The sequence below is a fragment of the Solea senegalensis genome, linkage group LG2, assembly GCF_019176455.1.
Source record: "Solea senegalensis isolate Sse05_10M linkage group LG2, IFAPA_SoseM_1, whole genome shotgun sequence".
In the NCBI taxonomy this organism is placed as follows: domain Eukaryota; kingdom Metazoa; phylum Chordata; class Actinopteri; order Pleuronectiformes; family Soleidae; genus Solea; species Solea senegalensis.
This window is the reverse complement of record NC_058022.1, coordinates 22,431,199-22,443,637: the sequence shown is the minus strand read 5'-3', so window position 1 is coordinate 22,443,637 and position 12,439 is coordinate 22,431,199. Positions and strand designations below refer to the sequence as shown.

General features: G+C 39.6%; 1 protein-coding gene across 4 annotated transcripts in view; it reads left to right on the top strand.

Annotated features, from left to right (window-relative positions):
- mcf2la (mcf.2 cell line derived transforming sequence-like a) overlaps positions 1-12,439 on the top strand; it is a 60,073-nt gene that overhangs the window by 32,730 nt on the left and 14,904 nt on the right. For all 4 annotated transcript variants that reach the window (XM_044019241.1, XM_044019239.1, XM_044019240.1 and 1 more), the window contains 5 exons: positions 635-725; positions 10,074-10,187; positions 10,459-10,575; positions 10,683-10,832; positions 12,038-12,162. In XM_044019241.1, coding sequence (XP_043875176.1) covers positions 635-725; positions 10,074-10,187; positions 10,459-10,575; positions 10,683-10,832; positions 12,038-12,162 — 597 coding nt within the window. The remainder of the gene's footprint in view (positions 1-634; positions 726-10,073; positions 10,188-10,458; positions 10,576-10,682; positions 10,833-12,037; positions 12,163-12,439) is intronic.

Here is a 12,439-nt window from a genome sequence, read left to right as displayed (position 1 = left end):
CAGGACCTTCTCTAGCATAAACACTGACCTTGTCAGGACCGTGGAGACCAAAACCTGGTCCTAATGAGGAAGAAACTCTTTGCTGAAGAACTGGTTACATTTAGGGCTAAGATGTGAATTGAGGTGGTTAGAGTTAGGCATGAACTGGTTATGGTAAAGGTTAGGAATAACGCTTTGGTTAGGCTGTCCAAATGAATCAATGTGAGTCTTAAAAAAGAGCTGTGTGTGTGTGTGTGTTGTGCGTCAGTCTTCATCCTTTTTACTCGTGTGTTTAGGTGACAGGGTGCATGCCATTTGATGGCATTGCTGCATTCTCTCTCTCCCTCTCTCTTTCTCTCTCTCTCTCTCACACACACACACACACATTAGCTTAATGAAGCTGCTGCTACATATGGCACTGCCTGTGGAATGAATGACAAGATTTTGACATGCTCACATACAACACACACAAACACAGAGCCAAGGTTGCCATGGTAATCTCAAGGGTCTCTCATTATCATCAGTGATGACAAATGATGACTACACCGCATTCACACACACTCACACACATATGTAGAGGGAGACATAAGAGAGAGAGAAAGAGAGAGAGAGACTGGTTTCCCTGGTGATAACAGTGTGTCTCTCTCCTCTGCAGTGTTGCAGCATCAAGAGTGGGTTTTATCCTGGTCATCGACAGACGACTGGACCGATGGGCCTCTGTCAGGGCTACCCTGCTCCGAATCGCAGTAAGAGAAGTACATCTGATACCTACAAATAGCTATTTTGCTGACTTTATGTCTGTTAATGCTTATTTAAATGTGGGTGTACATGCTGGTGTCAGTAGTGTACATGGTGTGTGCATGTGTGTGTGTGTGTGCCTGTGTGTGTGTGTGTGTGTGTCTGCTAGGGCTTGTATTATTTGAAAATAATATCTCTATCAATCGATAAAAACTGATTTTTTATTGGGGAAGTGGAAAGGTAGCTTCGCTTGTAACTGGAGAGTTGCCAGTTCGAGTCCCCACCAGGTCAAGGGCTGCAAGATACCCAATCCCCACAGCTCATTGTTTATTGGACACTCTTTATCAATGTTCCTGAGCTGACCATTTGCATCAGGTGCGTTGTAGCAGGGCAACATCTAACACATGCAGGACAGTGGCCCCTGGTGAACAGGATTGGGAAACACTGCTCTAAACTGACCCCAGCCACAGGGGGCACATCCACTGTACTGCTTGTGCCGGACCCAAGTCCAGAGGGTTGTGTTAGGAAGTGTATCTGGTGTAAAATCTCTGTCAAATTAAATATGCGCATCATCCACTGTGGCGACTCCTAGAGAGTGAGAAGCTATAAATACAGTATGGTTTAAAATGGTAAATCCCTGGGTTAGGCTTGCATTTCAACTGAGGACAGGACCTTTACCTGCAGACGGGGTGTGGACTACGTCGATATTCGGGGCACATGTGTACAAAATGTCCACACCAATGAAAAAGACGCATGTAGGGTAGTGATGGAACAGACAGACGGATGTATAAATGAGTATAAATGGGCCTTAAGCCTTGCATTAGTAAGTGCTGCTTACGTTAACAGCAACACTTTCACATACACAACACAAACGAATACTCATCTACAGAAACATCACCCCAGTGTGACTGTTGACAGCATAAGGAAGAGAGAGACAGGTTAGTCTCTTTTTTAATGAAAAGAAAACCTATTCTTTTAAGATTTGACACAACAGGCAATGAGTTGCAATCTCTCCCCTCTTGTTGTTAAAAAATACAATGAAATACAATGATGTGCCTAATAAAGCTGCCTCATTCTTTCAGTTTGCCCACGATTGCATAACATGTCCTGAAGAATATCTGATTTAAAAATCAGTAAAAGATGGATTATTAAGCTATAGATTTGATGCTGATATGTAAGTATATGTACATATATATAAACACACATATATGTGTTTTATGTATATATATACTTACATATTTGTATGTAAGTATATGTATTCAAAATAAAACTGAAACCGTGATATTTAGCAAACCGTAGATTTTGTAAACCCTTCCACCCCATAACATGCTGTAGTGTCACTTTGATGTGTCACATGCACATGAGTCGAGCCAACACAAGCATCGAATTATAGTATGAAAGGAGCATTCAAAGAACATCTATCTGTCTGTTATTTACAAAACTCTTCAACAAGTAGTTTAACAGGATTTGGTGACTTTAGTGTTGCTAAACGAGCTGCTTGTGCATGCCTAAAGACAGTTGTACCAATAAACAGAGGATATGCAAGGCAATGTGGCATGCACGTGATGCTGAGTTAGTTGAAGCCAAAGATGCAGGCATTGCATATAACTATGAAATTATATCCTTTGCTGTGTGTGTTAGACAGACACAATAAAAAAATGTGTAGATGTTCCTGACAGGAACATCTAATTTAGTATTTAAGCTGACGGTTAATTTCGTTGATCATTTATCTCTTAAAATATCCTACTTTACTCCACTTCCCCCTGAAAAGTCCTTGCATTGTCACCCTTTAGTCCATTTGTGAATCACCATCAACCACCTCTGTCAACATCTGGACAAAGCTTCATCATATCTGCTGTTGAGATGCTCATCCTATATTATGCTACATGCAGATTTATGCTAATATATGGTAATTGCTCACTGATCACAAAGAAGCTTAATGGTTTCCCTATGGTGTTTCGAAGAATGAGTGTCTACCGTGGCAGTAATTGAACTAGTGAAAACATCTGCCCAACCAGATTAATCTGTGTATCATTTGTTCTTTCCATATTCAATTGAAAATCTAAAATTTTAAAATAAAGATAAGGTTTGATTCCTTATTTGTTATATAAACCTTTTTTTGCTAAATGTAATAAATTTACTTTTACAAGAAAAAGAAAAACAACAAACAAGTAATGTGCGCGACACAACAGACAACAATGGCAGACATCCAGCAGCTCGGTTTGTCGACAAGCTTTCTGTGAGTATAGAGTGCAGGCTTTGAAGAAACACCGGCTGCAGGGAGTGACATTTTTCTGTTGCCCAATCAGCTGACTGTTGTGGGTGGAGCCAGTATTTTACTCTGGTACCCCAAGGGAAGGGTGCTGAAAAATGGAATAGTGGGGGCAGTTTATTTTGTTTAGTTAGTTCCAGTTGAAGAATCCTGAGTCGGCATCAGCGTATGTATCCAAAAGAGAGCATAGCGTCATGGCTGTCATGTCACATACTGTAGACAATTAGGTCAGTAAAGCCTCTGTGGTCTTCCCAAATTCCCAGATCTTCTTAAACGTAAAAAATATATATAATATAATAGAGAATTTGACAATGTGGCTAACCAGGCTTGTAAACTTAGTCTGCTAACAGATTTCAGGGAACTGGCTATGTTGTGTTGTGCTTGTAACAAGCAGTAGACTGTCATTTTCCTTTAGTTTACATTACAAGTAATGACTAATTTACAGCCATATCTATATCACTTAATACAATTATGAATTGGTAAATTATTAGATGGGTCACAAATCTCCTGTGACCCATCTGTGGGTACAAACCCAGTCTTTGAGAACCACTGTTTTTATTAACAACCATAAAAATAAGTTCTAATTCATTTGCCAAACAATTTACCAATTCCTTATTATAGGACTGAAAATAGGTCACAACATCATGCACTTTCTCGCCATTTCTATTGTGATTTGTGTCACAATATTTTGCCATGTTTAAAAAGTGGGTGGCCATTTTTGGAAGTTTGGGAAACACTGCATTAGAGTTATCTCATGTTACCTTTCACTTAGCAAAGTATACAGCAGGATACTCAAAAGGAGAGAGGTGTTCAGCAGGAGGGAGGAGTAGAGATCCTGCTGAGCAACTTCTGCTAACATGCTGCTAAACTCTACTCTGACTACCTCTGTGCAACATAGTACAGCACTTTGTTATCATTGCTTTTACACTTTTATCTTTATTTTCTTTCATTGTTGTCGATGTGGATCAAAGGAGCAATAGTAAGGAAAAGTCTGGTAATAGTGGGCAGGTTTGGACAAAGCCAGGCTAAGCTGAGCGAAGCTAGCTGGTTACTTGGGTTTCATATATTTAAGAGAGTGTTTGGTATCCATCCATCATCTTCTACCGCTTTATCCTGCACATGAGGGTCGAGGGGGGTGCTGTGCCAATCTCAGCTGACATTGGCCGATAGGCGGGGTACACCCTGGACAGTTTGTCAGTCATCACAGGGCCACATATAGAGACAAACAACTATTCACTTTCACTGTCACACCTAAGTGTCCAGCTTACCTAATCCCCATATTGCCTGTTTTTGGACTGTGGGAGGAAGCCGGAGAACCCCACACACACACACACACACACACACAAGGAGAACATGCAAACTCCCTGCAGAAAGGCCAGTGTTTGGTATGACTTTTTTTAAAAATGAAAAATGGTTGGTTGGTTCACAAAGAAAAAAGGAATATACTGTTATCAGTAAATCCTACTGTCCATCTATATCTATGTGAATGTGGACTAGAAAATGGCCGTTCAATCATTCGTATTTGTATTCATATTAAAATCTAATCAAATCTAAAACTTTGAGAAATTAAATATCCACATCACATTTGGACAATTTGATGTGAGCACAAAATCAAAAGAAGTTATATGCAGTAGAAGGTTTTAAAACACTAATGCATACACAGAAATCTCAACTAAAAGGTTGGGAAAATTCAGCAAATTTGGGACCCAAAATAAATCTCCCAGCCGTGACCCAACTGTGGGTCTCGACCCAGACTTTCATCTCTTTACAGTTGGTAGGGGGGAGCATGTGTATAAGAAGATCGGTGAAAAATTCAATCTGAACCAGCAGACTCTGGAAAAACAGCCCCCTTATTCCAAGGCAGAGAGTGTGAATTATAAGATAACCTAAAGGCATTTCAAGCTGGTGGTGAGTTCTGTCCCTTCTGGTGGACGTCCTTGTATCCTCCTTGCTTTGTCCATCAACCAAGGATGTGCGGTCTTACTGGTTGTTCTTCTTCCTGTGAGATGTGCTAGGCTGTTCAAGGTCAACTGCTGCCATTTGCTCATTACCCACCTAAAAGCAGAAGCGTGGACTGTATTGTCATGTAAATCTGTAAATCAGTGTATACAGCAGACACACTGATGCTCTCACACTGTCATGTTTGTTTTCGCATAGGCTGCATTGCACTGTAGTAGTAAATAAAAATGAGTTGGTGGTCGCCATGAAATAAGCAACAATGATTGTGATTCTTGTGAACTGGTGCAATGATTACACTAAACCCCTAAACATATCTACACTGGTTTATTAGCAGTCTTCATATTTCTCCTCCAAAATATCACTGTTGATCCATTAAAATACCAGAATTTAATTAGAGTAATACAATTTTTGTGATTTAGGGTAATAAACATGCAGCCATTCAAGCATTCTACAGCAACATGCCTACAGGGTGAAGACACATAAGGATACAAAAAAAGAACTATTTAAATCATGTTTTAACAGACCATCAGTTAAAAAAGCACTCAGTCAATATTCAAAACAAGTCTCTTTCTTATAATTGGGGTATGTTTCATGTCTAAAAGCAAAAGCAGTGTGATACAAAGAAAAGGGGGTTCGGCCATGTGGAGGGAGGTGGTTTAATGTAGTGTCTGCCCAACTCCCAAGAGCACAGTGTGCATGTCATTAGAGGACATGACTGAAGAATTTTCTCTCTCTGCTTCCTCATCAAAAGCAGTGTGTGTGTGTGTGTGAGTGTGTGTGTGTCAGGGGGATACACTCTGCAGCATGTGTGTATTGTCATGTTAATGCAGAGGTACAAATAACGTCAAGACCTCTCAGGGTTTATTGAATTAAATGGATTCAAATTACAAGAATATATTTTTTTCAGTTTCTCTTCATTAACGTCTTAATGGTGGAAGAATCTTCTCAACTATGTATATAATACTTTATGCATTATATTATTATTGTATGTTGTATTTAATGCTGTTGATCTTGCTGTTGCTAAATAAATTGCAATTATACATTATGCATATTTATTAATTAATTATCTGTTAATGCAATCCTCTATATATGTGCAATGTGTTGTGTCATGTTATTTAAAATATACAGTCAACTGAAATTGGGAAGGAACCACGACTCACATCTGAAGAGCACAATAGTTAATCAAAATTTCCAACAGTGAAAGAAAAGCACATGTACCTTTGTATCTCCCCCATGTGTGTGTGTGCGTGTGTGCGACACAAAGACTTCAGCTCCGTTTTGCTTTCATTAAGTATACATACTATAGGTAATTTACACACACACATGCACACATTAGTCCCTTACCCTGACCTTCACCATAACCAGTCAATGTATATCTCTAACCATAACCTAAACACACTTCAAATCTTAGCCCTTTATGTAACCACTTCTGCCTCATTAGGATCAGGGTTTTGGTCTCCATGAGGACTACTGGACTGCGTTTATGTCAGAAAGGGTTTTAAAGAGATAACAAATACAAGCACACACACGCAAGAGTTCTATCATGCAGTGTCTCTTTCACTGTTTCCATGACAACAACATGCAGGTGATCCATGACAGGAGAAAAGCTGGGTGTGTGTGTATTTGGTACATTTTCAGGACTGTTTGACCAAACCCTGCAGAAAGAAGGCAGAACCTCTGAGCAACTGATCAAGTTTAGAAATAACAGTTGAACTGGGTTAATGTTAGGGTTGGACATTAACTGGTTATGGATAGGGTTTGATGTAATATTGTTAAGGCTGTCCAAATTAATGGAAGTCAATGCAGTGTTCTAAAAAGAATACCTGCAAGAACCTGTGTGTGTGTTTGTACTTATATCTTTGTGAGGACCAGCCATACTCGGAGCTAAAGACCTTACAGAGTGAGAACATTTATGCTTTTTTTGAGGATTTAGACGTTTAAATTGTGATGTTAAAAGGATTGCATCATGTCAATAATTGTCCGCACTAACATAAAAGCACAACATTGTGTGTGTGGTGTAAGTCCCTTATATTTTTAATGAGATGTTCTGAAAGATTGTAATTAATATTGGCTTTGAGATGGTAGAGGGTGTTTGCAATAACACTGCAGAACATTTCATGACCTTTTCACACATCGAGAACGTTTGTCTGTGGCCCTGTGTGTATGTGCTTGTGTGTGTACAAGTCACCCTACATCGATTTATGATGCTTAATAGGTTGGCGCAATTTATCCACACTTTTAGAGGCAGCAATAACCAGTACAGGCTTTTAGCTGAGTGGCCTCCTGGGCTGTTGTCTGTCTGTGTAAAGGCAATTGTTATGCTTGTAGCCCGTTATTGTGGAGGTGGAGGAACAGAAACGATTTCAAAAGTCATGGGACTAATACAATTACCTTGCAGTCTGGGTGAAAGTGTGACAGGGGAACAACTGTGATGAACCGTGGGAGATTTAGTGGGCATTAAACCCTGGGAAAATCTCTTCATGGATGTTCAGGGCTGTAGCTTCACTGTCAGTAGCTTTAATATTAAACCAAGACTTTCTCTTAATTGAATAAAAAATAACTCCATCCATGTAACCCGATCTGTGAATCTATTATAGGATATTTCAATGATATCTTTAAGACAGTCCTTAAGATAAGATGGGACATTGACATTGTCACTGTAGTAAACAGTAGTAAATTAAAGATAAATCTTTAGTTCTAGATAGTGATATTGCACCCTACCCAGTCATTGCTATTTTTGGAGTCCCCCTGATCTATCCTGAGTTCACTTTCTCTCTTTTACCCTTTGTTGTTTATTTGTGTATTGAAATTATTTCCTAATAAAAAAAAGATAAAGATAATAAATAATAAACATACAAAAAAGTACATACAAAAAAACCAATGTACATTATAGACAGTTTCCATAATATATACAGTATGGGTTTGATAAAGTATTTACGTGTTGTCTAACAGCTTCAGGGAGGAATGACCTGCAATAACGCTCCTTCAGACATTTTGGATGTTTCGGTGTGTTACTGAAGGAGCTGCACAGTGCTGTTTGGGTGTCCTGTAGGGGGTGGGAGAGATTGTCCATCAGAGATGACAGCTTGGCAGTCATTCTCCTCTGTTCTACCACCTCCACTGGGTCAAGGACAAGGACCTGGCTTTTTTAATCAGTCTGTCCACAGCTGCAGCTTGCATGTGGCATAGCCTGTTATGGCCCTTCTCCACTATGGTCCCAGTACAAAAATAGTGCCTACTCAACGTGGGCGGAGTTATCACTGCACGGCTGCATGAAACTGCCGTGACTTCGTTTTACACGTGACTTGTAAAGCAGTTGTTTTCAGTTGTTTTCAGTGTAACTGAATCATTGGGATCAGTACTTCCTCCATGACCAGAGCACCGACTCCGTCTGACACAGTCACTGGATTGTGATAGGGTTTGTGATGTCGCTCACCGGTCGCGATCAGTGCTGTCGCTTAATACACCAGACTCCTCTGTTAAATATTGAGATTTTAGACATTTCCCTGGTAATTGTTGAAGATGAACCCACTTTTTAGGATTGTGAAGTCTTTTAACTGATCTACAGTTCAGCAATGTTTGGCTTGATTCATGTGTCGGCACTCTGAGCAATCAGTGGCCGGCAGTCTGGCAACGTCACTCTTAATATTGCTTTGGAACCTCACCAGAGCAGGTACTAAAAGAAGTATCTGATACCAGGTACTATGCTCATGGAAACACAACTTGACTGCGCTGTGCTGAGCCGAGACGAGGCAAGTTGGGGGGGTGGAAACATGCCAATAGGCAAGGCAAGGCAGTTTTATGTATCATCAGGCAACTCAATGTGCTTTACATGAAACAAACATTTAACAGTAAGAATTGGAGAAATAAAAATATTAACAATTGAATAAAAACAATTTAGAAATAAAAATAAAAACAATTTAGAAATAAAAATAAAAACAATTTAGAAATAAAAATAAAAACAATTTAGAAATAAAAATAAAAACAATTTAGAAATAAAAATAAAAACATTTCCTCATGGTGGTTCATAAATTGAGATAATACTTACATGTATGTTGCTGTGTAAAAACGACCTCCTGAGTGCTGAGACTGCTGACATCAGATGTATAAGTGGGACAGTCAGAGTTAAAGGTTCATATAAGATTCCATAGGATCTGCTTGAGGTCATTTTTGACCCCACTTGTGGAAGAGTGGGGTAGTGATACAAAAACTGCAATTTCTTAAAATTAATGAAAAAAATAAATAAAAATGCAAATGGTCTCATGTCACAAACAAGTTAAGGAATACCTGGAATATGGAATATGAAAATATTACAACTCTTCGTTTTAAAGATTTTGAAGAATAACAACCCAGTTTATTGCAAAAACGCATTGATTTTAATTGGGGTCATTTTTGACCCCACTCTTGGAAGAGTGTAGGTATTGATAGCTTGTGCATCCAAGGGTTAAAACTCAAGCTACAGCGTTCTGAATGTGCTGGAGCTGTTTAATGCTTTTTTGTGGGAGTCCAGTCAAAAGACCGTTCAAGTCGACCGTTCAAGTCGACTTGAGATGAAAGCATGAATCAACTTATGTTCTTAAGCTGAAGGTTAAATCTGAGTCTGTCACCATGCCAAGGTTTCAGACTTGGTCCCTAGTTTTTTAGAGAGTCTGACTCAAGATGTTTACAATAGTCTTATTTTTGTCATAATTTCCAAGCAAGATTTGAGTTTGGTAACTCAAAAATTGCAATCGGAATAAAAATTGCAATTTATATTCAGTTTTGTTGAGTATAGACCCTTGAAGGGTACAAAATGGGACTTTAGCATTAAGCAAGTTGATCTATTAATCATGACAGTGACTGCATTTTCATGAATAGCAATACAATCAACTCATGTAATTATCAAAATAGAATAAGGTCAATAGTCAGTTTATTGGTGTCAGTGAGAATGTAGTCACCAATAGATTATGAATTATTACTATAACACACATCTCAAGACACTAACTGTCTTTGTCTGACCTCTCTGTTAGTTTGTTGGCAAAAAATGTACAATATTGCGCTAATGTACATACAAAAGCAAATATATAAGTGTGAAATGGCAGACTATTTCCACAACTGATGACGACCTCTCGTGCTTTTCTCTCAGGGCTCATTTCCAGGGAACTTGCAATTGGTTCTGGTTTTGCGCCCCACCACTTTGTTCCAGCGGACTCTGTCAGACTTCTTGTTCAAGTTCAACAAGGATGAGTTCAAAATGAAGGTGTCTGTTGATCAGTTTGCATGTGTCCGTCCTTAATCTGGCCCTATATATAAAGCATGTATTTCTGTGACTCACTGAATGAATCATCAAAGTGACTGTTACTCCCTGTAGAACTCCTGAACAGCTCATGCTAAAAACAAAGTAGAATCATTTCAGTAAAATATATGATTTTTATTCTGTATGTAGTAAAAGGCTTTTTCTTTGTTCTCTGCGTGTTGCTCTGTTGCATATTCCTTATATACAATATGTCTCTGTGTGTTTTTTTAATCAGGTTGTGATGCTGAGTTCGGTGACTGAGCTCCATGCTTATATCAACCCAGGACAACTGACCACAGAGCTGGGAGGAACACGGGAATATTGCCATGACAGCTGGATCTCTCACCGCACTGTATATACACCAATCACACATTTACACTTTTTATCCTCTCTTTATCTATGTTTGTGTGTTTCTCTGGAGAGTGAACATCCTCTCTTCTACTGTATTTTCCTTTGCAGGCAATCGAGGCCTTTGCCCTCATGGTGAAGACCACGGCTCAGACTCTGCAGGCGTTTGGCACCGAGCTCGCTGAAACAGAATTACCCAATGATGCCGAGGCCACTACCAACCTGCTGCACACACATACACTGAAGAAGGACAAAATGAAGGTCAGATGGGCTTTTCTGTTGCTTCTTATCTGCAAATGTCATGAGCTTTAGTGTTTAAAGTAAAACAATGTTTTGACACGCCACAGAAAAATGTGTTACCAAATTTGAATGATTAAAGGGGACATATTATGCAAAATCAACTTTTTAACCATTTTAATACTTATATCTGGGACTCTGGAGGCCCTACCAGTCGTCAAAGTGTGGAAAAACAATTCTCAGTCATGTTTTCGTGGTCCCACTAGTGTAAGTATAGGCGGTAAAACACTCCATGTTGAATTCCCTGCGCTTATGACGGCAGCATGCGCATTTCACCACGAATGTTACCGCCCCACCAGTAAGTTTACTTCGAGAGCTCCACCTTGTCCCTGCGAGAGTGCATCTGAGGGAGGAAGAGCGGTGTTATGTTGGCGATCAGTGGTGCTGCACTCTCTGTGAAAATCATTTAAAAAGACATAGGGACAGCACTGCTGATCACCACAGCTGATCGCCAGCAGTGAGCAGCGAGCTGCCTAAACTGCCGCTGTATCTGACTGATCGCCAGCTCCGGAGCATACCGTCACCGGTCTGATACAGTCACATACAACGGCAGTTTATTCAGGTGGCGATCAGTGGTACAGAATATAAATGTATAAAAAACAATGTATAAAAAACAAAAATGTAGAGAAGCAATGTTAACCATGCTTTAGCCCTACTTACAGCAAGTATATGAGTCTGTGTATGCTGGAGTTCTGTCCTCTCCTCCTAAGGCAATTTCACACACACATTCTGGTTTACTCACTTAAGTGGGGACCAGAGTCTGCAAACATCACTGTTCATCAGTGTTTGTATAGAATATTTATTTTAATTGCAGTTTACCATCAGACTGTACACAAACACAGAGCTGGTTTAGCTATAGTCTTGCTCTCAGAGGTGTCCTAGCTTGCTTGCATAGCAAAGGCAGCAGTGTAGGAGCAGGTGCAGTTACTCACAAAAGAAAGGGTAAACTGTTGGTAAACTACTAAAGTTCCCGTGCATCATCAAGCCATACTTTAGACAAACTTAAAATCCTGAACAGAAGACTGGAGAGACTGTTTGTATACCTTTCTCCACAGATGCCATTCTTTTCAGCCACTATTTTATGTCTATTTTACATAATACTGTATGTGTGAAGAGGAGAAACTCTGCATTTTCAGGGTCATTACCACTATGATTTGTTTGAATTGCAGGAGGACCTACAGGTGGCACTGTCCCAAGGCAGACGACTGTTGGACTGCATCAATGAACCCCTCCAAACAGACACTGAATACAGTATGACCCAAGATGAGCTGGAGAATGTGGCTACAGTACAGAGGTAGATTAAGGGAATAAGGGATTTGCCAAAAATGTAATTTTGACTGAATAAATAGAGCTCTGGATGTCACGTGATTGATGTCACTCCTGAAAAATGAACGGCACCATTACCAGTTTCAAGCTTTAAGTGTTCACTGTGCACTTTAAATCTGCAGCGATCAAGCAATATATCACAGAAACGGACAGACTGATTATAACTGATCCGTACAATTTTTTTCACAAGTATGGAAACAGCCACAGCAAACATTATTTTAGACCTGCAGTATTACATCTTCAAC